Source organism: Pteropus alecto, unplaced genomic scaffold (genome assembly GCF_000325575.1).
Source record: "Pteropus alecto unplaced genomic scaffold, ASM32557v1 scaffold13, whole genome shotgun sequence".
Taxonomy (NCBI): Eukaryota; Metazoa; Chordata; class Mammalia; order Chiroptera; family Pteropodidae; genus Pteropus; species Pteropus alecto.
This window is the reverse complement of record NW_006434373.1, coordinates 10,247,439-10,274,383: the sequence shown is the minus strand read 5'-3', so window position 1 is coordinate 10,274,383 and position 26,945 is coordinate 10,247,439. Positions and strand designations below refer to the sequence as shown.

General features: G+C 33.9%; 1 protein-coding gene across 2 annotated transcripts in view; it reads left to right on the top strand.

Moving 5' to 3' along the window:
* The window catches only part of PCCA (propionyl-CoA carboxylase subunit alpha), a 337,827-nt gene that overhangs the window by 93,659 nt on the left and 217,223 nt on the right, over positions 1–26,945 (top strand). For both annotated transcript variants that reach the window (XM_015587373.2, XM_015587371.2), the window contains exons 7-8: positions 205–336; positions 17,197–17,233. In XM_015587373.2, coding sequence (XP_015442859.1) covers positions 205–336; positions 17,197–17,233 — 169 coding nt within the window. The remainder of the gene's footprint in view (positions 1–204; positions 337–17,196; positions 17,234–26,945) is intronic.

The following is a 26,945-nucleotide window of genomic DNA, read 5'->3' as shown; positions in this document are numbered from 1 at the left end:
TTCACATATCTTTACGCACATTTACTATAAGCAATACAGTATTATATATTTTAATGTATTGGCTCAAATGCCTACTTATAAGTTATTTTTGGCACGTAAATAATTGGTAAGTATATGTGTGGGCTTTTCTTTTTATAAAATTATGACTCTATATTAAGCACCATAATGTTTTTGTTATAATTTTCTACTTGTATTTCTCCACAGGCAGCAGAAGATGTCATTTTCATTGGACCTGACATATATGCTATTCAAGCCATGGGTGACAAGATTGAAAGCAAATTATTAGCTAAGAAAGCAAAGGTTAACACAATTCCTGGCTTTGATGGAGTAGTCAAGGTGAGAAACTGTTTTACTCTTATCTTTATAGTGCATGTCCCCAGGTCAAACATTTTGTAAAAAAATGTAAGATAAAATGCAATTATTGCTTTTAAAACATACATGTGTAGGTTAAAAAAATCAATATTGTTTACTTTTGGATTATTTTAAATGGCATAAGTTAAAAAGAACAAGAAAGTTCTTAAGCATTTAATGATTGGTATTGGCTCATATTTATTTTCACAGGAAAAATCTCGGTGAGTTAAAAATATGCTGGTAGAGCTCTGGATTTTATTTAATGGTGACATATATTTAATGTTTGAAACATTATGATCTCTGTTTATATTGAGCTTCTGTCCATACGCATAAAATGTAAATATTTTTCTGATGGAAAGTGGTATAGCTATGGATGACTATATATCCCAAACATTACTCCTTAACCATCAAGCAGCTTCTGCAGCCGAAGGCTTCTAAAGAAGAATTGCAGAATTTGGAGTGTGTGTCTCATCCCCTCCTACCCTCCTTAGAAAAATTATTTTTTTCTCATTAGAAGAGAGTTCCTATGTAGACTTTAACTTTGTGATTTGAATTAGTCTGCAAGAATTCTTTATCTCAGTGTTTCTTATTGTTACCGTTTGGGCTGGCAATTCTTTGTGCAGGATCATTTGATGCATCACAGGATAGTTCTTGCGCCCTGGTTAACAATATTTTCATCTTCTTGCCCATATTTACCTTAAACTATTGTCCTCTATTTTTTTTTTTTCTTACGAGGAAGAGGTGTTCCCCATCCTCTCTAAAGCTAGTTCTTCCTCTTATCCTCCAGATATACCCTTTATAGACTTTAGGGACTACAGTCTTCAATGGCTATCTTTTCTCTCTTTGTATCTTAAAAGTCTCCTTGTCTTTCAGATCCTTTCCATTACCATTGCTATTAAAAATGCTCGCTCACTCAACAGATGTACTAATCCCTGGGCTAAGTGGGAAGAATGTGGTGATAAATGAGATACCTATGATCCCTCATATCACGGTGTTTCCAGTTTAGTGGAAAGAAATATGTTCTTCCTCTTCATAGAGCACAGTGACTCCTTTTCACTCCCCAGCTGCCATCTTAGTTCTCTCTTCCCTTTCACAGCCACACATCTTAGAATTGTCCTCATTCTCTCTCATTTCCACACTTTTCACTTAATCTTTAATATACCAAAGTCTGGCTTCTTTCTCATTCCCACTTAAATTTCTCTTGCAAAGGCTACCAACAACCTCTCCCTCTCACTAAATACAGTGTATAATTTTTAATCTTAGTATTATCTCAATCTCTTTGAGGCATTTTGAGCCTCTTGGTCACCCCTTCCTTCTGGAAATACTCACTTCTGGCACATTGCTCAGTTCTAGTTTTGTTTTATATTTTGACTTGTTTTCATGTTCTTTCTAAGTTCTCATGCTAGTTATTCTATCTTTGCTTCTTAAATATTGGTTTTATTCTGGATTCTGAGTAGAATATTTTCTCATTGTACAGACTCACTCTGGGCAGTCTTACCTATTTTTATGCCTTCCAATCTCAAACCTATATATCTGTTCTAGACATTTCTTCTGAACTTCAGAACTGCATATCCAGTTGCTTTTTTTATTTTTATATTATTTCGTTATTTTATTTTTTAAACTTTTTAAAAATTAAGCTTATTGGGGTAACATTGGTTAATACAATTATATAATTTTCAGGTGTCCAGTTGCTTCTTAAACAGCTCTGCTGGATGCCCCGAAGGCATCTTCAAAGTAACAAGTCAAAGATTAATTCATCATTTTCTCTTTAACCAAAGATTGGCAAACTATGGCTCCATGCATCTGTTTTTGTAAATAAAGTTTTATTGGAACACAGTTATGCTCATTACTTTACATATTGTCTATGGCTGCTTTTCCGCTATAATGATAGCTGAGTTTAGTAATTGTGACAGAGACCATATGACCCACAAAATCTGAAATATATACTACCTGACCCGTTCAGAAAAAATTTGCTGATTCTTGCTATAAACATTTTATCCTTCATTTTTTCTGCCTGAGAAAGTGGTGGTGTTTTCTACGTTGTTTCTCAAGCTAAAAGTTTGGAGTAATTCTTGATAAATACCACAACAGAAAATTTAATTAAATTTCTTTTTGATCCATTTACTTTTCTCATGATAACACCAAGTTCCAGCTACCATCATCTACACTCAATTACTTCATAAACCTAATTGGTCTTCTTGTAGCCAGTTGTGGTTTTGTCCAATCAATTTTTGACACTGCAGCTTGAATGATTTTTCAGAAATCCGGATTTGATCATATGCCTGTATTTAAAAACTCTTGAATGGCTACTCATTTAAATCTTTTAAATAGCTGGACTTTATTTCTCTCTTTAAACTGCTATTATGCCAGTTTACCCTTTTCACTGTATGTACCAACTATATATGACATCTTTCAGATTCTTGAAACTTGCGTACTTAATTCTGTCATGTGTGTCGATTCTGCTTTAGTCTTCATTTCTGATTGTATCTTACTTTTTGTTTAGGTTTTGGCTTAAACATCCATTCCTCACAGAGACATTCCTTGCCTGTCTAGATTAAATTAGGCCCTCTGCTGTATTTTCCCTTAATATCCGGCACTTTACTCATCATATTTTAAATCATTCATTTCTTCAGTAAATACTTAAAAAATATGTACTATTTGTTCAGCATTGTTCTAAGTGCTATGGATATAGTAGTGAACAAAACAGATAAAAAATACTGCACTCATGGAGCTTAGAAGGAGGAGGAGACAGACAATAATATATAGTAAATGCACTATAGAAGAAGGAGACAGACAATAATATATAGTAAATGCTATGGTAGAACATAAGACAGGGAATGCTGGAGGGCGTGGTCCATTCTTAATTTTAAATAGGTTTAGCAAGCTATCTAAAGAGGTGATAGGACAAGTCATGTGGCTATCAGGGAGAAGAGCAAAGCACAGTAGGCAGAAAGAATAACAAGTGCAAAGATGTCGAAGTGTACTCGATGTTGAAAAAACAAGGAATCATGTGGCTGGAGTCATCAAGAGAGAGAAAAGTCATATGTAACAGGTAAGATGTAACAGAGGTAAGATGGCTAGTAGAGAGCTCAGACTTTATAAGGCCTTTTGGCCCTTTTAATGATGGGCTAAATTTCTACTCCCTGCGCTGGCTTGAAAGCTCCTTTCTGGCAGGGATTGTACTCTGTTTATTACAGTATCACTTGCATGTGGTGCCTGGCACATAGTCAGTGCTCATTAAATACTTGTTGGATGAATAATGTTCTAGATAATATACATTATCATTTGGTAAACATTTATTAGACACAGCAAAGGAAAGGAACACATAACTGAAAAGCAAGAGAAAAAGTAAAACATAATAGAAATAGATCCACATTGCTCTAGATATTGGAGTTGGCCGATGAGAACTGTAAAATAACTATAATTAATATGTTAAAGAAATTTGAGGAAAATGCGGAGAAATGAGGTAAGCATATAAAGAACTTCAGGGAATTTGAATCTATAAAAAAGTTAAATAGAAATTTTATAACTGCAAATATTTGAAAATAAGGACTTTGGGTTAACAGTAAACTAAGCAGAATATAGGATTCATGTAGCATGTATCAGTATTTCATTCCTTTTTATGGCTGAATAATATTCCATAGTATGACTATATCACTTTTTAAAAATTTGTTTATTAGTTGATAGACATTTTAGTTATTTTTATCTTTTGGTGATTTTGAATGGTGCTGCTATGAACATACATGCACAAGTATTTGTTTAAATACCTATTTTAAGTTCTTTTGGTTATGTACAGGCATACCTTAGAGATATTGTGGATTCGGTTCTAGACCACTGCAGTAAAGCGAGTATTGCAGTAAACTGAGTTGTAATCTTTTTGCTGTAATCTTTTTGGTGGAGGGTCTCGCCTTCAATTTGTAAAAAATACATCTGTGAAGCAGAATAAAGCAAAGTGTGATAAAACAAGATACGCCTGTATACAGGAATAGAATTGCTGGGTCATATGATGATTATGTGTTTAACTTTTTGAGGAACTGCCAGGCATCCAAGCCTTTGTGTAATCCTCTCCTCTTCAATTTGGGTAGAACCTGTGATTTGCTTTTCTGACTAATAGAATATGGCAAAGGATGGTGGCATGTCACTCCCTTAATTAGGTTACATTTTATGGCAAAGGCGATGAGATATTACTTCATTCAATTACATTAGAGGGCAAAGTGATTGGGTTTCACTCCTGTGATTGTTTCTTCATATAAGACTCTACCTTAGGAGACTAGAGAACAGGTTCTGATTGCTGGATGGTTCTTGATGAAGTAAGCATTCATATTGAGGAAGCCCATATGGCAATGGATTGCAGGCAATTTCTAAGGATTTAAGTGTCTGATCTCCATCTGAGAACTAGCAAAAAAGGTGGGTCCCTGAGTCATTTAGCCAACCATCTCAAGGAGCTTGGATTGTCCCCAGTTTAGCTTCCAAATGAAAATGCGTTGTGGCCCACACCTTGATTACAGCATTGAAACACCCTGAGCAGAGTATGACAAATCTTTATGAAGCTATCAACCATTGGGTTTTAGTCCTTTACTTTCTCATTTTACAGAGTTGTGCAAGTTTTGGTAGTGGTTTGAATGGATCGCTAGTCAATATTATTGTAATAGTTGTGTGTAGTGCCAGATGGGTGCTAGAGTCATTGGGGGATCACTTTATAAATTATATAAATGCCTAACTATTGTAAAAAAAAAAAAAAAATCTGGCCTTTTTGAGATCTTCAATTTGGGCTTGATTTAGTCACAAGGAAAATGATGAATCCGAGTCTAAATTAATTCTGTCTTGATGAAGAATAGCAGAGTCCTCAGGAGTTTAAGAAAGAAGTCATTAGGAGAGCATTCGATTTGGAAATTCCCTTTGTACAGTAGATTCTTTCTTATGAAGTCAGTTGGTGTAGTGTCTCATGGGAAGAAGGAATGTTCCTTGAGTAAAGGTCTAAAGGTGACTGTAAGCTGAGACATAAGAAATGTGAAGATATTAGAGATACCCATTATCTGAGTACTTAGTTGACTCAGAGATCTTGTGTAACAATGGCAGATTAATAGTCTTCCACCTTTATCAGTAATAATTAGTGACATTTCTCCTTTTGAGTTGATGGCTAAAATTGGGAAATGGGTACTTGATTAGCTGTTGGAGTATTGCCTATTATGTTTTCTTTCATTTTCTTGGCTAATACAGAACAGTTGTTTTCCATTGTCATTTCTGTTTACAATATCTAGTTGTCTTAATCAAAAGACTGATATTTAATTTCTGGAGTGGGAGCATCTAATTTTATCTATAAGGCCATCAGTTTTTTTTCTGGATCTTGTTCTGTGTTTGTGTTCAGGCTGTTTCAAAATGTATAGTATGGATTTGAAGATCTGATAATGTGGCTATTTCCCCATCTAGTTTTTGCTTGTTTGTAAAATTGACTGTTTCTGGCTTAATACTGTTCACAAAAGGTGAGGAGAGAGTTGGGGTCATAAATCCTTCAGGGTGTACTCCTAAATGCTATCTAAAAGCATTGAAGAGCCCGTCTCTGAAGTCTCCAGTAGATTTTGCTAGCACGTACTCTAGTAGAGTGCAATCTCTCTTCATAAAGATTTTGGTGGTAGCCTCCCATCACTTAGTTTTTTCAAACCTCTGGTTTCCTATATAATTAGGGTCTCAAGCCACTCTCAGGATCTTCCTATTCTCCCCTTTAATCCAGTATTTTCTATCTGAGGTTTTTACGAGCAATATGAATCAATTAATATAAATCTGGGGACCCTAGAATATACATCCCTATAATAGTCTCAATTTCTCTATAAATTTCTGTTTAGTATAAGCTTTGGAAAGTTTTTTAAAAATAAAATTATTGGGGTGACGTCACTTAATAAAATCATATAGTTTTCAAGTGTATTTGGAAAGTCTTTGGTAATGACTCTCAGTTCAGAATAAGACCAATAATTCAGCCATAGTTGTTTGCCCTGGTCTAATGGGCTAAAATTTAAAAGATAATATTGCTTTGAGGGTTTCTGGCTAGCCAGAAGAGAAGGGGAGCAGGTCAGAGGAAGAAAGAGCAGGGCAGCGGGGAATGGAGGCGCATAAGATGGAGAGAAAGGAATAGCAAGATAAAGACAATCAGGTCTGAGGGAATTTGAAGTTTTTCATATTTTTCATTTGGCTTTTTCTATGCCTTTCCTCTTCCCTATGAACTGTGTCATCTCTGAATTTTGTAAGGAAATAATTTTGGAATCAATTTTTTTTGGAAGCTTCCTCATGTTAATTAAAAATTACAGAATACATAAAGTATTGGAGATTTTGCTTCTTTTTTCCCCCTAAGGTGCCTCTCATGAACCATTGATATCAAAATCTTACAAAAGTCTACTGTAATTCCAAATAATCCTTGGTGAAATTATGACATTAAGAAAGAACATGAATTTGAGTTACAGATTTAATATATTGAAGAAGAAGTCTTGACTGAGAACATAGACTTAATCTGAGACAAACTGGAGGCTCTTGTAATGGCATATGAAATATATTGTTTGTATACTTCATGTCTTGGACCCTCGACCTTCATGTCTTGGCCCTAATTACAGACCTGACAATGTGCAGTGCCTTGGTGGTTTAAGATTTGGAGGGGAGATCTCGCCCAGACCCAGAATCCCATGAACAAAATGAGTCAGGACAGGGGAAAGTTCTCAAGGTTTTGATAAGAGTTTCAAAGCAAATTTAATCTGTTGAAACCTTCTGAGCTCACTGGCTCCTAGAGCCAGCTCCAGGGTGAACTTCTAGGTCCTATGCCTGTCTTCTTCCATATAAATTTTGCCATATGGACTTACAACAAAAAATGTTGAGGATATTTTGTTATTAATTGAGAAGGTTTTGATAGTAATCAGCAAAGTTTCTTCCAATAGTAAACATTTTCAAATCTGATCAGAAAATTAAAGGGTTCCTCATTCCTAAAGCTCCTGAAAAGGAAATTGGAGCTTTCCCCAGTGTGATACTTTTCTGACCCTTGTAGTTGGGAGGGTCTCTGAGTATGGGGCTCAGGTAGGCATCAGAGGAGCACTGCAGTTTTTTGAATATGAGATCTTGAACTGTGGCTTTTAGCATGTCTTGAACAGATTTCAGTTGATGCTCTAAGATTGCCTCCCAATGATGGTGTCCTCTACTGTAGTAGATAATAAGCTTGGTTATTTTGTCTTTTCAGGGAGGCTGCATTCGACAAATGTATATTTGAATTTGCAACTCTGTTAATTTGGAAAATAGGGAAAAATAGAAAGTAGAAGAAAATACATTCATTTATCTTTTCAATTTTGTCTCTTTGTATGTTTTAGGTGACTTTTAAGATCCTGTTATACTCTCACATAATGATAGGTTCTTATTATCTTTGTTAACTTTAACTATGGTGTACATACAGTTCTCAGCACCTATTATCTGCATTAATTTGTATAGCCACAATGAACCTGCAGGTTATTGTTTTCAGATAAGCATTTAAAAATGTTTTTAAGGAATGCCTTTTTCTCTAAGTTTTAATACTAGTTTTATTTTTAGTTTGCTTTTAATTATTTCTAATGTAAGAGGCTGTGCATAATTTAAAATAAGATTTGGTTATGATTTAGATTTCTTACGTACTAATTCCACATTCATTTGGAACTACACTGAGTTTCACATTTTGTAGTTTAGATTTAAGTAAAAGATTACTATTGAGGATATTTATGCAGATAGAGGTTTGCCGATGCAAATAAAGTGTAAATTTTTGGAATACCTTGTGGTTCTAGCAACTACATTAGCAATACTTTTGTATTGGAAGAATGTATATAGCTAATTCTACCCTTTTTAAATCCATGGGTTAAAAAAAATAGCCTGTGCAATTCCTAAGATTAAATAATTTTTCTTGATAACTATAATTCTGCTTTCCCTGGCCCAGGTAATTTTCATCTCCAACTTGAGTTAATATGGTTTCAGTTTGTTATATTTCTCTTTAAAACTTTTTTTCCCATTTGAATATTTAGAATGCTATATGGAAATGATTTACCACACTTTTCAAACATGTGCAGTAATGTTGTAATAACTGTGTTCTATGTGTTGTGTAGGATGGGTACTAGACTTATCAGGGGAATCACTTTGTAAGTTATATAAATGTCTAACCATTATACTCTACACTTGAAACTAATAAATATTGGGTATAAATTGTAATTGAAAAATAAAAAAATTTAAAACATTGTATGCAGTACTTAAGGAATGGTTTTCCTTATGTCTTGTTCTTGAGTCATCCTTTTCATTAGAGAGAAACTAATGTGTTAAAATGTATTTCTCAAGTAATCATCTGGTATCAGGTATTTGCCTTTAACAAGTTTTGTTTTATTCAACATTTTATAAATTCCATCTCCAGAATATGAGAGCAGAGTGGAGAGTGTGCATCTGAAGCTGTTGGAAGACAAGTTTTGGAATTCCAGCCCACTTGTTTGACAAAGAATAACAAACTGCAGACCCTGATTTCAAATATCTTCAAGTTCCCTTAGGAAGACCTGCAAGTTCACCGACAATTTAGTACATTTTAATGATGCTAAGCTCGGAGTGCATGGGCCCATGTAGGAGGGGCATCAAGGGGCATCATGGCACATTTTCCAGTGGAAGTGATATCTAAGTGATACTTGATGTCTGAGTAGTAGTAAGTTAGCTAAAAAGTGAGGATGATAGTGGAGACACAGCTCTACAGTCAGTAAAAATATCTTATTGTAAAAGCTTGGAGCTGAGAGACCTTGTGGGCTTTAGAAAGCTGCAGGTATGCAGTGTGAGGGGCTGTAAGAGAGCTGGAGAGCAGTTTAGGATCCAGATATGCATGGCTTGAATGCTGTGCACCTAGATTCGGAGGTTATTCTTGTGACTTTGGGAGCCTCTGAATGGATTCATGTAGAAGAATTAACATGATAAAATTGTGGAATATAAAAACTTATTTTGGCTTGCGATGTGGGGAATGTATTGGAACAAAGCAAAACTCAAGGTTGGTAGATGAATTAGAGTGCTCTTTCTTTAATCCAGGCTAAAAATGTTAGGGGCCCAAAATAAAGTTTAGGAAGGAGCAAAGTAAATGGTGTGGAGAGAGATGGTAGAATTTGAATATATAAGACCATGTGATCTATTAGATGGCAGGTGTGGAGCAGTGGGAGGAATCAACAGTGATTAAATTACCCTATTTGGTTGTAATACTTATCAGCATACCAACTTTGGGGGCAATCATTAAACTTCTCTGAGTTCCTGTTGTCTTAAAAAAGAGAAAGTAATACCCATTTATATCTTAGAGCACAGTAGGCTAAAGTATTTGAATGAGTTTTGTAAATTATGCAGTGTAGGTTTAAAGTAGTAATTGTTTTTATCACCTAATTAGCCATACTTGAAAAATTGTGCTCTTTAGCAGAAAGAGCCAAATAACAACGACAAAAAACTAGTGTGAAAGGAATCATTAAAAAAAAATACAAGGTGACAGATGGAAATTTAACTTTGGGTGGTGAACATGCAATGCAATATACATATGTATTATTGAATTGTACATTTGAAACCTTTATAATTTCACCTCAATGAATTTTAAAAAACCTCCCAAATTGAAAAGTGTGTCCTAGTAATTACAAAGTACGTTATTAGACATCAGTATCCTTTCCCCCTGCTAAACCAAGAATAACTTTCCTGATGATGCTTCAAAGACTTTATATTTTTGAAAAAAGATTCAATTATGTTTACTACACTGTTTCACAATTCTAGAAATGTGCACTAATTTTTAGATTTGGAAGTATACTGAAGTAAAAAGTCTGAGTGACTTAAGAGTTATCTGGAAAACACAGCAGCAGGAACCCATTTCCTGAAGCAAGGAGTGTTGAAAATTTTGCTTTACTTTATATATGAATGCATCGTAGTTTGAGGATAATTTTTGGGTACACAGATCATCTGATCCAGTGAATTGCACTGGGGATGCGTGTGCACTTTTTTTTTTTTTTTTGCAGTACCATAGCGCTAGTATTCGATATTATACAGGTTCAGAGGATGAGTGATGACCACTGGATATATAGTCAAGGCCAGGCAGGAAAGGAGTAAACTTGGTAGTTTGGAGTGGCAGACTGCCCATTTTATCACAGATTGCCAGCCTTAATTGAGTGCTTACTTTGTGCCAGACACTGTTCCAGTGTGTTTCAACCACATCCCAGAGAGGCACACTGGTAGGTAACCCATTCACTGTCACAGAGCCAGTGTTGGGGCCCAGCCTTCTGGCTCCAGCACATCTGTTTTTAGCCATTGGTCTTTGCTGCCTCATAGGTGGGTGCTATAGAGGGTTAACAAATAAATTAGGCATGCAGAAAAGGCACCTGATTTTTGTTAGCTTTTTATATTTTTGTGATCTACTTATTTGGTTATGGCAACATCACCCACCCCTCTCATCATATTCTCTGTAAAACAGAATTTTTTACTGTTTTGTTCTTGGGTTAGATGATAACAGCTCACTTAATGTAAATTGTGTTAAACTAGAGGAGTAAAAGAAATGGTTGTGGGTTCCATTGGCTTTTTCTTATTTCTCCATTTCTTGAATCGATGTTTTGGAATTATATAGCTTAATACTTTCCTGCAACCCTTCCCTCGTCAGTGTTTTCAAGAGTTCAGTTAAAAACTTCAGAACCCGAGTGTAGCTTCCTTTTAAGACAGGCTGGGATTATAGAATGAACTATAGGGATTTTTATCACTTAGCCATAGGGATTTTTATCACTTAGAACAGTAGAATCAAATGATATCCTCGGACTGTTCCTTTTTCTTACCTCCTTATTTGAAGCCATCAGAGATATTATTGCTAATCTATTTTGCATTTATTTTTGTACTTTCCTGTGTTTTCTCAATTTTATTGCTTTTGATATGAACACAAAAATATTCTAAATACTTGAATTGAAAATTGTACTAGCAAATGTGCTTTACTCCTTTTGTTGAAATTTTTGTGTTGGACCTTTCTATTTTCAGAGTGATTATTGTCTCACCTGTTAGAAATTTTCTTTTAATAAGTTACAGAAAGTTATTGAACGATACTTGAACAGTATGCTGTTTTAATGCCTTTAATACTTTCATATATTGCATGTCATATAATTATTATTAGATGTGAGAACTGTCTTAAGAATGTTCTAAAGCTGAGTGTTAGGCAGAACTCGTTTTGCTTTTTCTTCAAATATTACCAGGTTGGATTTGTGAAGAAGGAATGATATTTTCCTTCAGAGAGATGTGTTTTATATAAATAAAGGGCAAGTGTATTCAGTATTAATAACTATAAATACTTCACATTTTTATTAAATCAAGTTTAATATCTATAAATTGAAACGAACATGCTTTCTATTACTTTTTAGTATAACTTAAACTTATAGCCCTTCAATTTGAAAACTTACTGTCATATAAAGTTTGATTATTTAAATTAATGAAATATTTATTTAAAAACAACAGTTTGGGTATTAATGTCTCTATTTTTTTTAAGAGTAGGTTTTGTGAAGCCTAAATTTCAAACTTTTGAAGTTGCATGAGGCAGTGAGAAAGGTGCTTGACTGACAATTAAGAGACAACGGTAATTATTGGGCTTGATTTTGCCCCGTGCCAACAATATTTTATTGAATGTACTTTGTTTTAAACTGAGGCAAAACCCAAGTCTGTCTAGTTCTTAAGCCCCTGTTCTGAACTACTGTGTGGTACTTCCTTGTTGTATATCACTTAGATTTGTGAATTTGAACAAGCCACTACATCTCCTTGGTATAAGTTCACTCACTTATAACATTGATACTCTGGAAATGAGTAGTTCTATCGATACTGGAGTAGATCATTTAGGATATTGTCTTACAACAGATATTTCTGTGGAAGCTGATGGATCGCCGTTTATTCAGTAATGTGTTGATTGTGTCGATTTGCTAAGCTCTGGGGATTCAGTAGAGAGTAAGACAGCTAGTCATCGCTGTCATGGAGTTCAAGTGTGACGGTCTGTCAGAATTGAAGGACAGAGTGTGAGGTAATCACACAGCAGTGGCACCTAACCTGGTGTAGGAGGACTGGAAAGGCTTTCAAAGAAGGTGACATTTAGGTTAAACCTGAAGCATGCAATGCTGAGTTTAAGAGAAAATGGTAATTTTTCTCTTACTTAGACTACTGGTTTCCAACAGGGACTCCTCACATTCTCTTGCCGTTCTCTAAACTATTCATTTATTCCTTCCTTCTTTCATTCTTTTCATTCAGCAGTTGTTTATTGAATAACTACTGTGTGCCAGGCACTGTTCTATGCATTTGAAATATATCACTGAACCGAGTAGACATTTCTGCCTTTATGGAGCTTACATTTTAATGAGATAGTTACAGAGGGTAGACAATACACGTAATGATAAATTATATGCTAGAAATTTTCAAAATACAGACAGAGCAAGGCCTCTCATTTTCTTTGTCTTTGGCTAAATTTGTCTCTTTAATGTGGCCTGTGAGGTCTGCTTTACTGGAAGCTCACTCTTCAGGCCCCAAGCACCCTGTGTCCCATCATACTTCCATTCATTAGGTTTCCTTTCAAAGTCACTAAGTCTGAGAAGTTTCCTGGAACTCTATTTTTGAATCCCCCCTTGTCGCATGCCTCCTTCACTTCTTCTGCCTAACATGCATCTTGATAATGATTTCTTCATTGCTGTGCAATCAAATTTCAGGCCTGTCTTTTCCAGTAGACTAAATTACATGAGGGCTGGAATGGTGCCTTTATTTTTCTCTCCTGTGTCTTCAGGGCTTAGTATGTGGCATATAGTTATAGAGCTGGTTTGGCGAAAGGAGGTGGGAGAGAAGGGAGTTTCTGGCTGAGCCAAGTAGGATGTGCATAGGCTGGAGAGAATGCCTGGACTTTGGGGTGGGAAGTAAAGTACAAGGTAGAGAGGGACTGGGGCGAGACTGGTGGCGCAGGCAGGCAGGCAGGATCAAGTATTTAAACCAAGTTAAAAGTTTAAATTTGGTTCTGAGGCAATGGGGAGTCGTGAAAAGTTGAAGCAAATTTTGGGAATACTAGTTTGTTTTGATAACATATATTGACCTGGAAATAATCAATTAGATAATTTGAATAACACCTTCAAGTGTAGTCAATTTAATTTTTAAATTATAAAAGTAGTATAAAGTATGAAATTTTGATTTTTATGCTGAAAAAGTTCAACATGTACCTAAGAGTATACAATGATAAGTAAAAGTTCTTCCTTTTCCCCAACTCTGAATTCTGCTTTGGAGCAGTTACTTAAGATGAGGTTTTTGTATACATAAGCTTTTATGAACATCCAAATGTGTTTTTCTGTCTTAATGTAGATAATGTCATACTATATAATTCTACAACTTGCCCACCCCATATATATTATATTTTACATGTCTTTAGAGTTTGAGTTATCTTCGTATAACCATATCTAAGTCATCTTTTCCCTGCATAGGGCCAAGGCATTTGGAACTCTACAAAATCCCACGAGGCCCTGCAGAACAGGCCATGCCTTCTACCCCTGCTTCATTTTGCTACTTCCTTATTGTGGACCTTTTTTCAGTTTCTAGAACATTTTAAGTACCTTCCTAATCTAGGCTTTTCGTGCAAGTTGTTCCTTCTGTTTAGGATTCTTCCTCCTTAATCTTCCCATGGCAGCTAGCTGTTGTTTTTGTAGGGGAGCAGAATTTATTATCTTCAGGTTTTAGTTTGAATTTTACTTCAGATGGACCCTTTCTGAGCAGTCTGTCTAAAACCGGTTCTCCCTCTCACTCTCTGCCTCAGTACTATTTGTTCCCATGTAACTTTTATTTTAATTCTCAATCGATTTGTTTACTCTCTCTTCTGTTTCATTAGGCTATAAATTTCATGAGGGCAAAAACTATTTCATGTATTGCCCAGTAAATATTTATTGAATTAATGTATAAATGGTTGAATAAGAACATATGGATCAACCACATTCTTTTTAAAGGCCGTGTAATATTCCTTTTAAAAAATAGTTTATTTGAGCCCAACTGACGACATATGCCAGGGAGCAAGATCTCAAATGCTCCCTATATTTCATTTTATATATGTGATACCATTTCTTTGTTGAGAAGCTTTTAAATTGTTTTTATGATTTTCATTTATCAGAATACCACCAACAAATTAAAAGTAATAAATATCTATGTATCTTTCTGTGTGTAGGTGATTATATCTGTAGGATAACTTCCTAAAAATGAAACTAATGCATTGAAAGACGTATGTTCTCAAACTTTCGATAGGTACCGACAATTTCTTTTAACAAAGACTGCACCATTTTATCGTACTCCACTAGTGAGAGTAGCGCTTGTTTACCTTCAGGTTGTCACTGAAGATTATTATCAAACTGGCAGATGAAAAGTGCCGTATCGTTGCTTTAATTTGTCTGTCTAGAATTATGACTAAAGTCAAACACATTTTATATATTATCCTTTTGGACTTCATCTTATGTAAACGTAGTTCTTTGCTCATATTTTCTGATGATTGTTGGCCTTTTTCTTGTTAATTCAAATTTTGTATTAAACATTTTTTTATAGAGAAGCTATACTGTGTGATGTGTCAGTAAGAAACATTGAATTTAGAGTTATATGGGTCTTTTTATTTCTTTAAAAGTATTTTTATATAGCTGGATAATAAAACTAAATGTGCTAAAGAACATTGGACCTGGGTGTATTTTTTTTATTGTTGAAACTGATAATGGTTTTTTTAATGTCCAGTACCTAATATATCCTCAATCAAATATTTTGGAATGAATGAATGACAAGCAAAAAATAAATTTTTCAGGTAGTTTGATTTCACTTGGAAGTTCGTTTAGTTAGAATTTGCTCTTCATAGTAAGAAAACTTAAGCATGCTGATTAGTTAAAAGTCAAAATTGTTTTGTGACAGTTTATAGAAGTGCTGGATTTGTGACAGTTAAAGAGTTTTTGCTTTGTGTAAATACATATCTTTTTATATATACAAGTGTGTGTATATACATAAATAAATGACAAAATATAACTAATGAATTCTATGAATCATCTTTTAACATCTGCCTGTTAGTTCTCCCAAGGTGACAAACTTTTTAGACAGCAGTTTATTTCCTCTCAGAATATCTTTTGCAAATATGCTATTACATTTCTGGAAAAAAAGACATGTTAAAGTTTCCTTCTAGGCTTCTTATAATCCAGTCTCCATCAGCCAGCATTCTTCCTGTATTTTGTTCGCGAGGCACTAATTGTCCGCATTTGGCAGGTTTAACACTTCCTGACAGAGAGGCTATTAAGGGGAAGTATTCTCCAATAACTGTCACTGGCTTGAACAAAGAACCTTCAAACTCAATGTGTGGAAACCACTAACATTCTTAAATGACCCTTTTCATGGATTTTTATCCCTTTAAGCTAAAATTTGGAGAATGTAGGATCAGCAAAAACAGCAAGGTGTAATAAAGCAGTAAACCTTGATTTTAGAGTGGGAGGTATAGATTTATCTCTGACTTGAAAACAATTGTTATTTGGAAAATCTCATTAGCAGATGTGACTGCTTGGAGTAAAAAAAAAAAGACTTAAAACCGATGTCGCTTTCAGGACCGCTTTGAACTTAACAAGCACCTATTTGTGGAGCAGACTGGCTAATGAAAGGAAATTAAATTTTTCTGACAACTTCCCCTGCCAACCTCCTTATTCAGGAGATGTTATTAGGTACTGAAGACTTTTAAGGAAGATTTTTTTGTTAGACATAAATGAACCAATTGTAAACATCCCCTGTTCCCCACTTTAGGGAGGATTCTGACTTGGTTTCTCTATATTTTTAAAGTATTAGCTTAAAAGCTTAAAAAATGCCAACCTTCATGTTAATATTTTAAAGTTATTTTCTAAAAAATTCAGGCATTCTTACCAGCTAGTGGTGTCAAAACATCATTTCTTGTGCTAGTTACTTTATGTCACTGAGTTTTAAAAATTAATTTACCACGAGGCTTGGATTTAACACCTTTTCAGCTCTCTTTGTTATTTGGGGCAATGTATCAGCAATGTCCTATGTTGGGTGTATTATGTGAGAGTTAATATTCAGTGAAATGGTTTTAGAGTCAAAGGAAGTTTTTTTTCTTTTCAGTGGCATTGTTTGATGTTTTGCAATAACTAATCCTTACATTCGTAAACTTATATTTTTGGAATGCATTTTCTTTCCTTGGCTTTTTGGAAGTTTTCCCCCCACCAGTTGGTTTGTTGAATTTAAAGTTTTAATTTATGTAATAAGATGTAACCAGTAAAGACACAATATTGAAAAAGAGGATAAAATTAAAAGAAACAAAAGTAATGGAGATTTCTAAAGGAATTGTTGGAACAATTGACAATTTTTATAGATACTGGAAATTTACTTTTTTATTTCTAGAAAATCTGTTGAGCTTCTTCTCCCAAACAATAGAGAATCAACTCCCCCTGCTGACAGAATCTAGGAAAACATGACATATAAATAGAGAAACAAGTTGGCCGTGAACAAACTTTAATGATCTGATTTATGATTCAGTATTGATTGTAAACATCCAAATTCTGCCGTTAAATTCCAGCAACTGCACCAAATCATTTGGCAATTCTGGTAGTGCTTCCTGCCAGCTCATTTCAAACTGCTTTGAGTTTCTTAATATAATAATGGTGAGGTAGAATTTACATTCCACTTATGGTATTAATTTTACATTTCTCTGAATGAAAAGAGTTAGGAGGTTGTAAAATTGAACATTAAATGAATCAGAGGAGACAGTGGTGCAATATATGACTGCCCTAAAGACATTGTGCAATGGCTGATGGGATTAATGTTTAGTCTCATTTCCTGCTTTTACAGGATGCAGATGAAGCTGTCAGAATTGCAAGGGAAATTGGTAAGTTCTTAAATTAACTTTGGTAGAGTTTCTGTCTTTCAGCAGATATGGTTGAGTAAACATATAATAAGGAATTCCCATCGAGCAAATAATATTTTAATAGTTTTACGTTTCTGATTAGTTGTTGCTCTGGAAGAATTTATCAGCTGAATTACCGTATTTTGTTATTAAAGTCAACTTTAAAGAGTAATTTGACCTTAATTATAGCTCTTTTGTAAGATGAAATCACTGGCTAATTAAAAGAAGGAATTGTCTTAAGAATTCTTGAGATCGAATGTGATGTAAATTTTTTATGTACGTAGTTGAATGCAACTTATTAAAATTAAGAACATATATGATTAAAGTGAAGATATCATATTTGACAAGGCTCTTCAAGTTTTTATTTTTCCTAAGATGTTAAATATCAACTTAATAATCTTGCTAGGAAAGAGAAAATAGAATGTGAGAAATTAGAACTGAATATTCTAAATTGGAGTAAAAGGTAAATGGAAGGACATTTTCATGACTGTTTTCCTCGACTGTTTTAGGTATAATTGTACTGGAGCAGTGTTTCTCAACCTTTTATTTTCAAAAATGTTCCTGGAGCTCATGACAACTGTTGTATTTTCAGTATCTGCTAATTAAAATTTACAAAGCCATACTGTTATCATAGGTTAGCAGTGCTATTAAATAACTTTGAATTTTATTAATCAAATTAGTATTTGTATATGTTTGACGGAAATTTGTAGCTATATGAGAGAAATTAGACAGTGCTTTGTAGTCAGGAATTCACAGCGTCTTCCTAGTATTCCTACACAGACAAGGCCAAGCTTTTCAGAGAAGCCTTCCGTGTTAATATTTCTTTAGTTGTGTTTTCTCATTAAAATTGATCATTTAGAATTATTCATTTGGAGACCATTTGATTGGGAAAGCTTACATAATTGTGATATGTGAAATATCTTCCTGGTCTGAAAGTGTCCACTTTCATTAGTAAATATATTCTTTGCAATAGGGGCAGTCAAACTTAGCAGTTAGTTCTTCAGAGATCTATAAAGATGCTTGTTGCATCCCTGTTTCTAGTTGGATCTGGCTAAATTAGTTGGGTTAGGCACATTGCTAAGTATGTTTTGTTGTTTGTGTATTTTGCAAACATTTCTTTTGCTAACATAGGTCCTGGACCTAAGAATAGGCCCTAGAAAATAGTATTTTATCTGACTACAACATCTCTTCACTAATCATTTCTTCAGATTCATCAGTATTTTCAAAAAGCATTTCAGTGCTTCACAGGAAGATTTGCTACATTGCTGAAGAAGTTGGACTACATGGAACTGACTTGTGGTTTATTTCTTTGGGAAAATCAAAAGCTTTTCTCTGCGGTTTGACATCACTGGCATTCCTCATAGCCTAAGAGGCATGTAGCATACCTGCTGGCTTTTCGGATTTTCCTAAAATGATTTCATTTTATTCTGTTTGTACTAGTAGATTTCAAAAGTTATCTTTCTCGTTTTAGTGTAGATACTATTGTTATCTATTAAATAGAATATAATAATAGTATCTACATAAAAAGGACAGAATATCTGGAGGAATTTAGAGAAATAAAAAGAGATTGGAAGAAAATCTTGAATTACATTGATGTGCCACAGTTTGAATTATGAATCTTCTACTCAAGCATTTCCTTTGTTTAAATGGCAGGCTGCAGATTGCTTTGCTTGCTTTAATGTCTTGTCTTCTACCCTTTAAAAATCATCTGTGACCTTTAAAATAACCAGTGAGTCATGATGGGACTCTGACCAGTCCCCATCACTTGATTTTCCTCCTTTAATATTTTAATGGTATGCTTTACTCCCCTTTCAGTTTTTTACTACTGAGGTCACCTAATTCAATGTAAGGCTCTTTTCTTTATATTTGGGCACATTCCTTTATGACTCTTTTCCTATCTTCTAATTCTCCCCAATTACACCTTTGCATTTGTGAAATAAACGATCGCAATCATGGCTATTAAGTATACAAGTGCTAGTGTTGTGCTTATGCTGAAAGAAAGGGAAGCCATAAAATTTGAAGTGAAATAAAACATAGTAAAGAACCAGGGTCATCAGCTTCTTTATAAAGCTTTTGGAATTTCCTTGAAAACCCCTTCTGAACCACCACGGAAACCTCCCATAAAACCCTTTTCCCTCAAGTGCCAGCTTCCAAAATAGATGAAATTACATATTATTAAAGTCTCTTGATTTTCTGTGTTGTTCAGTGAGTCATCAGTTTTGTTTTCTATTTTATTGAGATATATCACATTTTAACTACATTATAATTTTGATGGGTCTTTGTAAGTTCATCTGAGAGTTGAACTGAACATTGATTCCATGGGAAAATATGTTCCTAGTTCTAAATAACTGAATTATGATCAAACCTTCGAAACTATAGATTTGTAAGTTGCAATTGTCCATGTGTCATACCTACTCATAGATTTCTCTGTTTTACCTCTCTATGTTATATGCTGAAAGTGAAATTGATCATCTTTTGTGTGGTTCCCTCCTCTCAAGTCTTTACTTCTCTTCTGGAAATAGGAATCTATGCTGCCAAAGGAGGAAACTAACTGCATTGAGCATTGATGAATTAGATGTCTTTTACATAATAGTAGCTCTTGTTTATGGAGCATTCTTTCCATGTAGCAGGCACTTTGTGAATGTTATTTCTAATGCTAATTAGTGGGTTAATTATTTTCATTTACATTTAAGAAACTAAGGATTAGAAATGGTAAGTAATTTGCTCAAGGTCACAGAACTACGGAGCGGTGGGCCTGCTTTAAATTTAGGTTCATTTAGCTCCTAAAAACCATGGATTTTTCATTATACTTTGACTAAACTAATGAGATTAAAGGATGAGAGCTAAAATTTGAGCCACCACTTTGTTTGGAATACTGTAAAGCACTTAAGCATGCTATATGTGGAATTAAATAGACAGCCTCTTATCATTGACAGGGTGAGAGACAGTTAAGACTTAATATGTTACTTCCAAGTACTTGTTTTTTGGTCTTCCTCGTCTCCCTCATTCTCTATCCTATTTTTTCCTTTGACCTCTCTAAGTTTAAAGATACAGGGCTCTTGATCCCCAGTTTATCTTTAACTCCAATAGACACCAGTAATCAGTGAGCATGAAAGTCTGATCTTTTTACTGGATTAAAGGTCCTTAATACAATCAAGCCAAAATTGATTCTTAAAAGGAAAAATTGTAAATCTAAAACCTGTCTCTTAACAACTTCTAGATGATTCTGATTCTTTTGCCTGTCTGTCTGAGAATTGCAAGTCATGCCCAATTTAAATAAAATTTCAAGTCATACTCCAAACCTGTTTCTTCCACAGTTTCTGTATCTCAGTAAATGTCACTCCATTCATTCAATGACTAAAGCTAAAACCCAAGATCTATCCTGGTGCCTCTTTTCCTGTCATCCTATTGTCAGTCTATCAATAGATAACTGTCAATTCTTCATTCAAAATATCTCTCATACTTACCACTCCCTATCTTTACTACCAACACTCTCCTCCGAACTACCATTGTCCTTGCAGGGACTATGACAATAGTTTCTCTACTTCTTCAGCACTTCAAAGCCATTCTTCACATAGCAGTCAGTGTGATATTTTAAAACTCTAAATAATAAGGACACATTCGTCTCATCCTACCCATCCCTGCTTTAAACCCTCTAATGGATTTCCATTGCACTTAGATAAAGTCAATATTTCTTACCTGTGCTACAAACCCCAAATAATATGGCACCTGCTTTTCTCTCTTAATTTCGTTTTATAGCACTTCCTTCCTTGTCTACTATACTTCAGTCACACTGGCTTTCTTGAACACAGAAAATTTCAGGGCCATAAAATAAGTTATTTTTTTTGAAGAGGGGAGAGATATTTGTTGTTATTTTTTTTTCTTTTTATCCCTCACCGTCGTTTGGGTACTTACATTTTCTTTTATTACTCTAACACACACATTTTGCATGTAAGCATAATTTCACAGTTTCTTTCTCCATGTTTTACCATACTCACTCCCAACTGCCTCTTTTTGTTCCTCTCAGTCCTTCATCATTATTTTCTTGTTTTATTGTTTATTGTTGGATACCTTTTATTTTTCCGATTATTCTATTGCAAAAGGCTCTGCCTAATGTTCAGACAATATATGAAAACATTATGCCTTTTTTGTTTGGAAACTTCCTATCTGAACCCATTCTGCTCTAATCTATCTGTACATCGAAAGTGTGCTTGATTTCTGATCCTTGGAGCAGAGTTAGGGATCTAATATTTTTCTATTTGCCTGAGTAGGGGAAAATAGGTCGACAACATCAGTTTTTCCAAAAAAAGTACAATCGCCTTTCTTTGCCAAATCGAAACAAATAATGTTACGTATTGGTTTATTTTAGCTTATAACACATCTTGATTTTATCTTTTCAGTATTGGTTCATTCTTATTTAAATGAAATATATTTATGTAGTTACTTATGTATGTGTTTGGCCAACTTAGGAAAGGGAAATATCTTGACACTTTTTCATTTTCCAGCGGAAAAAAACACAGTGATAATAAGGATCACCTTCAGGTAACTTTTTTTTTTCTTAGAGATTATGTATATTTTTAGTAGTAGTAGAGATAGGAATTATTCATAGTTGGACTGCAACACATACATGTTTACATTCTAGTTACTGGATATTTCTAGCCCCCAGATGGTATTGCTGCAGATGTGCATCACCTCAGTCCGAAGTGTGCTAACCTGCAGGGTACACCAAAACTAAATTGATAATGAGAAAACTAAACTGACTATAACTAATTTGTAATTAGAAGGCAATAAAATCAGTAGAAAATTCTGATCAAATAAATACAGCATGGATAATGCATTGATAATGGAATTCATTTCCTCATGTTGCTTGAATTTAAATTATCTCTGTATTCACAAAAGGAACTTATGTATGTAGTCATATTTCCCAGTAGATTCTGAATTATAATTCTTTGGAAAAGTCTAGTAATGGGCTAAATTTTGAGTGTATGCAGTTATCATTAGTTCTTCAGACAGAGCTCTAGTATTCCACATTTTTGTTGCCCATCCCTGTGACCTTAAAACAACAAAGATTTACTTTTTTTCACCCTAAATTTTCACTTCCCATTGGTCAGATGTGGAGTGGGAATGAGTTCATTAAGAGAATAAGGCTGATGGAAATTCTACCATCTGCAATTGTCATAGATGACAGAGGCAGGATGTAGAGAGGTCTCAGTTTTGATATTAGTAATGAGGCCTTTTCCATGATTCAGTGTTTAATATTATATTTCTTTATGTCATTTTGCAATTTGCACACTATCATCGCCACCTACATCCTGAATTCATCAACTTCTCTCCATTTCTACTGCTGCTCTCTTTGTTTCTAGTGTCATTTCTTGCTTAGAGTACTGTAATAACCTTCCATAAATACTTCTGTGCTACGGGTTGGATTCCCTTGGAAGCAGACGTGGGAAAGTTTATTGGGAGAATACTTTTGGGACCAGTGTGAGAGAGTGAAGGAAACTGGATTAAAGGAGAAGTTGAGTTGAGATGCAGATTCAACAAAGGCCTTGGCTAATTCTACAGAAAGCTCTGAATATTAGTTGGTCTTTTATAGTTGTATCAAATTGAAGCAAGAGAATTGAGCCTTATATACCTGTATCAACTCACCGCTGAGGGTGGAGTGTCCTTAGGAAGCGGCAAGACCTTAGGCAGCGAAGACTTCCAGCAGCTGGCTGAATGGCCTAAAATGGTGATCTGGACAGAGAACCCTATTTTCTAATTTTGATATGTACTTTTCACGATTGTTTACTTTTGAGTATTTTCAGATTTGTTATGATTTTTGATTTGTTATTTAGTAATGCATTTTAAAATAACTGAAAAATTTCAACTTGTTTTATTATTGATTTCTAACTTAATTGCTTTCTGATCAGTGAATATGATCTTTTTCACTTAGAATCTTTCTGATTTGATGAGAATTGCTTTATGGCCAAGAAGTAAGTCACTTTAAATACATCTTGCATGTATGACTGAAAAGAGTGTGCATTCTCAAATTATTGTATGCCATGTTTTATAGATGACCAAAAGATCAAACCTTCTTGTTAGGCTGTTCAGATCTTCTAGTGATGTTTTTGCTATTTAACTAATTTTTAAGAGTGGATTTCTCAATTTTTCCTTGCTTGTCAGATTTTGCCTCTGTATATTCTTGAGATAAGTTAATAGATAATATAACAATATAACATGTCTTGGCTAATTTTACTTTTTATCAAAATGCAGTGACTTTTTCTTTCAGATCGATTTTATGTGATATTAATATGTCTAAACCAGCTTATTTGATCTTTTCCTTGTATGTACCTTCATCTTTTCAATCGACCAGTAAACTCGTTTTAAGTGTTATTTCTTGTAAGTATATGGATGGTCGTTTTTTTTCTCCTTTTATTCAGACTGGCATTGTCTTTTATCTAGAGACTTTAGTCCATGTGCATTTACTGTATTTACCTCTATATTTTGATTTATTTACTGTCTGCTTTTTATTTTTGTTTCTGTTCTTCCTTCTTTTTATTTTTTTCTTTTTTTTTGGATTTTTCTCTTTTCCTGGCTTCTTTATGATAAGGATTATTTAAAAACTCTCTCTTCTTCTGTTTTATTCCATTTTCCCCTCCCATTCTTCTCCATTGGAATGGAAATTTTACACTCTATTTCTATTCTTTCAATGTAGAAATTTCAACATGGAGACATTCCTTTAGGCATCTTTTATTCTTCTAATCTAAACTTTTTAAAAAATTCACTTAAGTTTTAATATAAAGTTATTCTCTCACCAAAGAAGTAAATACTTTAATGATGTTTACTTGTTTGTCCTCTATGTATGTTCTTATATTTTATTTTCTTCTTTATTTACCTCACTAATTAGACATTATTATAGAACATAAACAGCCAATGGTTATTTAGCTTTATCCAAAAGCTAATTTCTTTGCTCATTGCTCCTTTTATTCCTGACTTTGCAAATAGTATTATTTTTGTTTTTCCTGGAATTTACCCTTTAGAAGTTTCTATAGGTAGTAGTTAACTCAGTTTTTGAATTAGTTAACTCAGTTTTTGTTTACATGAGATTGTCTGTTTTTGTATTCTTTCCTGAAAGATAGTTTTGCTGTATATGCAAATCTAGGTCAACAGTTTTCTAGCAGTATAGTGCTGAAATCTTTGTATTATGTTGTGCAGCTGTTGAAGAAATAGTTCTAATTTTTGTTACTTTGTAGGCGATCTGTTCTTTTGTCCGACTGCTTTATAAAAATAATTTTTATTGAGGTATACTTTATGAAGAATAAAATTACCTATTTTAAGTGTATAACTTAATGAATTTTAATAAATGTAGTAACTACAATTAAGATATAGAACATTTTTTATCTATTTTGAAAATGTTCCTTCCCCCATTTTACATTTCCACTAGCAGTGCTTGAGAGTTCCAGTTATTTCATACTTGAAAAACACTCGATATTGCTTGACTTAATTTAAGCCATTCTAATAGTAGTTTTATTTCATTGTAATTTTATTTCCTTAATACCCAATGCTACTGAGCATATTTTCACATGCTTAATGACCATTTATTAATCTTCTTTTGTGAACTATCTTTTCAAATGTTTGCCTTCCCCCTGCCCTTTTTTTTTTTTAAACAATTAGTAGACTTAATTTTTTTCCAGCACAGTTTTAGATTTATAGAGTAATTGAACAGCTAATACCTGGAGTTCCATATATACTCCCAACCCCAGCCCTCTACACAGTTTCCCCAATTATTAATACCTTGCATTAGTGTGGCACAATTATTATAATTAATAAACCAATATTCACACATTATTATTAACTGTAGTTCATAGTTTACATTAAGGTTCACTCTTTGTTTGGTATAGTTCTATGAGTTTTGGCAAATACGTAATGACGTGTATCCACCATTTTAGTTTCATACAAAATAGTTTCCTTTGTGCTTCATTTATTCAACTTCCCATCCTTTCCTCCTCATAATCCCTGGCACATACTTCTCTTTTACGATATCTATACCATTGCCTTTTCTAGAATGTCATATCGTGGAATCTGTAGCCTTTTCAGATCGTCTACTTTGGCTTAGCAATATGCATTTAAAGGTTCTTCCATGTCTTTTCATTGCTTGATAGCTCATTTCTTTTTAGTTGAATAACAATCCATTGTACGGACATACAAAAGTTTGTTTTTCCATTCACACTTTGAAGGATATCTTGATCGTTTCTAGTTTTTGGCGATTATGAATAAAGCTGTTGTAAACATTTGTGTGCAGATTTCTCTGTGGACATCATTTTTCAACTCATTTGGGTAAATAATTTAGGAGTGTGACTGCTAGGTCATATGGTAGAACTACATTTAGCTTTAGGTCAGATTATTTTTCATTTTCACCAGCAGTGAAAATGCGGTTCCTGTTGCTCTGCATTCTCCATGACATCTGGTGGTATTAATGCTTTGGATTCTAGCCATTCTAATGGGTAGTAGTATCTCATTGTTGTTTTCATTTGTGTTTCCTTTATGACATATGATGTTGAGCAACTTCTCATATGCTCATTTGCCATCTTGTATCATTACTGAGATGTCTGTTAAAATCTTTTATCTATTTTTTAATTAGGTTGTTTGTTTTCTTATTGTTGAGTTTTAAGATCTCTGTATACTTTAGATACAAGTTTTTTTTTTACCAATATGTATTTTATGTGTTTTACAAATATTTTCTTCTAGTTTGTGATTTTTGTCTACATTCTCTTCAGTTTTGTTTCTCTTTTTCAGAGCAGAAGTGTTTAATTTTAATAAAGTTCAATTTATCAATGTTTTTCTTTCATGAATTGTACTTTTCTCCTACGTATCTTTTAGGAATTTCTCTTGTGTATTTAGGTCTATGATTCACTTTGAGTTAACTTTGTGAAAGGTATAAGGACTGTGTGTAGATTCATTTTTCTTTCCTCTCCTCCCCACTCCTCTCCTCTCCTTTTTTATTTTGGCGTATAGGTGCCCTATTGTTCCAGCACCATTTGTTGAGACTTTCTTTTCATTGAATTGCCTTTGCTTGTTTGTCAAAGATCAGTTGACTGTATTTGTGTGGGTCTATTTCAGGGCTCTCTATTCTATTAGTCTGTTCTTTTACAAATACCATACTGACTTGATTACTGTAGCTTATAATAAATCTTGAAGTTGGGTATTTGTTTTTCTTCTTTAATATTTTTTGGCCATTCTGGTTCTTTTTGCTTTTCTATATAATGTTAAAATCAGGTCGTTGATATCCACAAATAACTTTCTTGGTTTTTGATTCTGATTGCATTGAATCTATAGAGCAAGTTGGAAACAATTGATATCTTAACAGTATCGAGTCTTCTCATCCATGTACGTAGACTATTCCTTAATTTCATTCATCAGAGTTTTGTAGTTTCGCTCATATAGATGCTATACATATTTTGTAAAATTTATGCCTAAGTATTTTTTTTTTTTGGCACTAATGCAAATGGTATTGTGTATTTATTTTCAAATTCCAAATTTTCATTGCTGTTATGTAGGAATGCAGTCAACTTTTGAATATTAACCTTGTATCCTGCAACCTTTCTATAATCACTAGTTCTAGAAGTTTTTTTTGGTGGTGGTTGATTTTTTGAGAGTTTTTTCAATAGTTAATTATATTACCTGCTAATGAAGAGTTTTATTTCTTCCTTCCCAA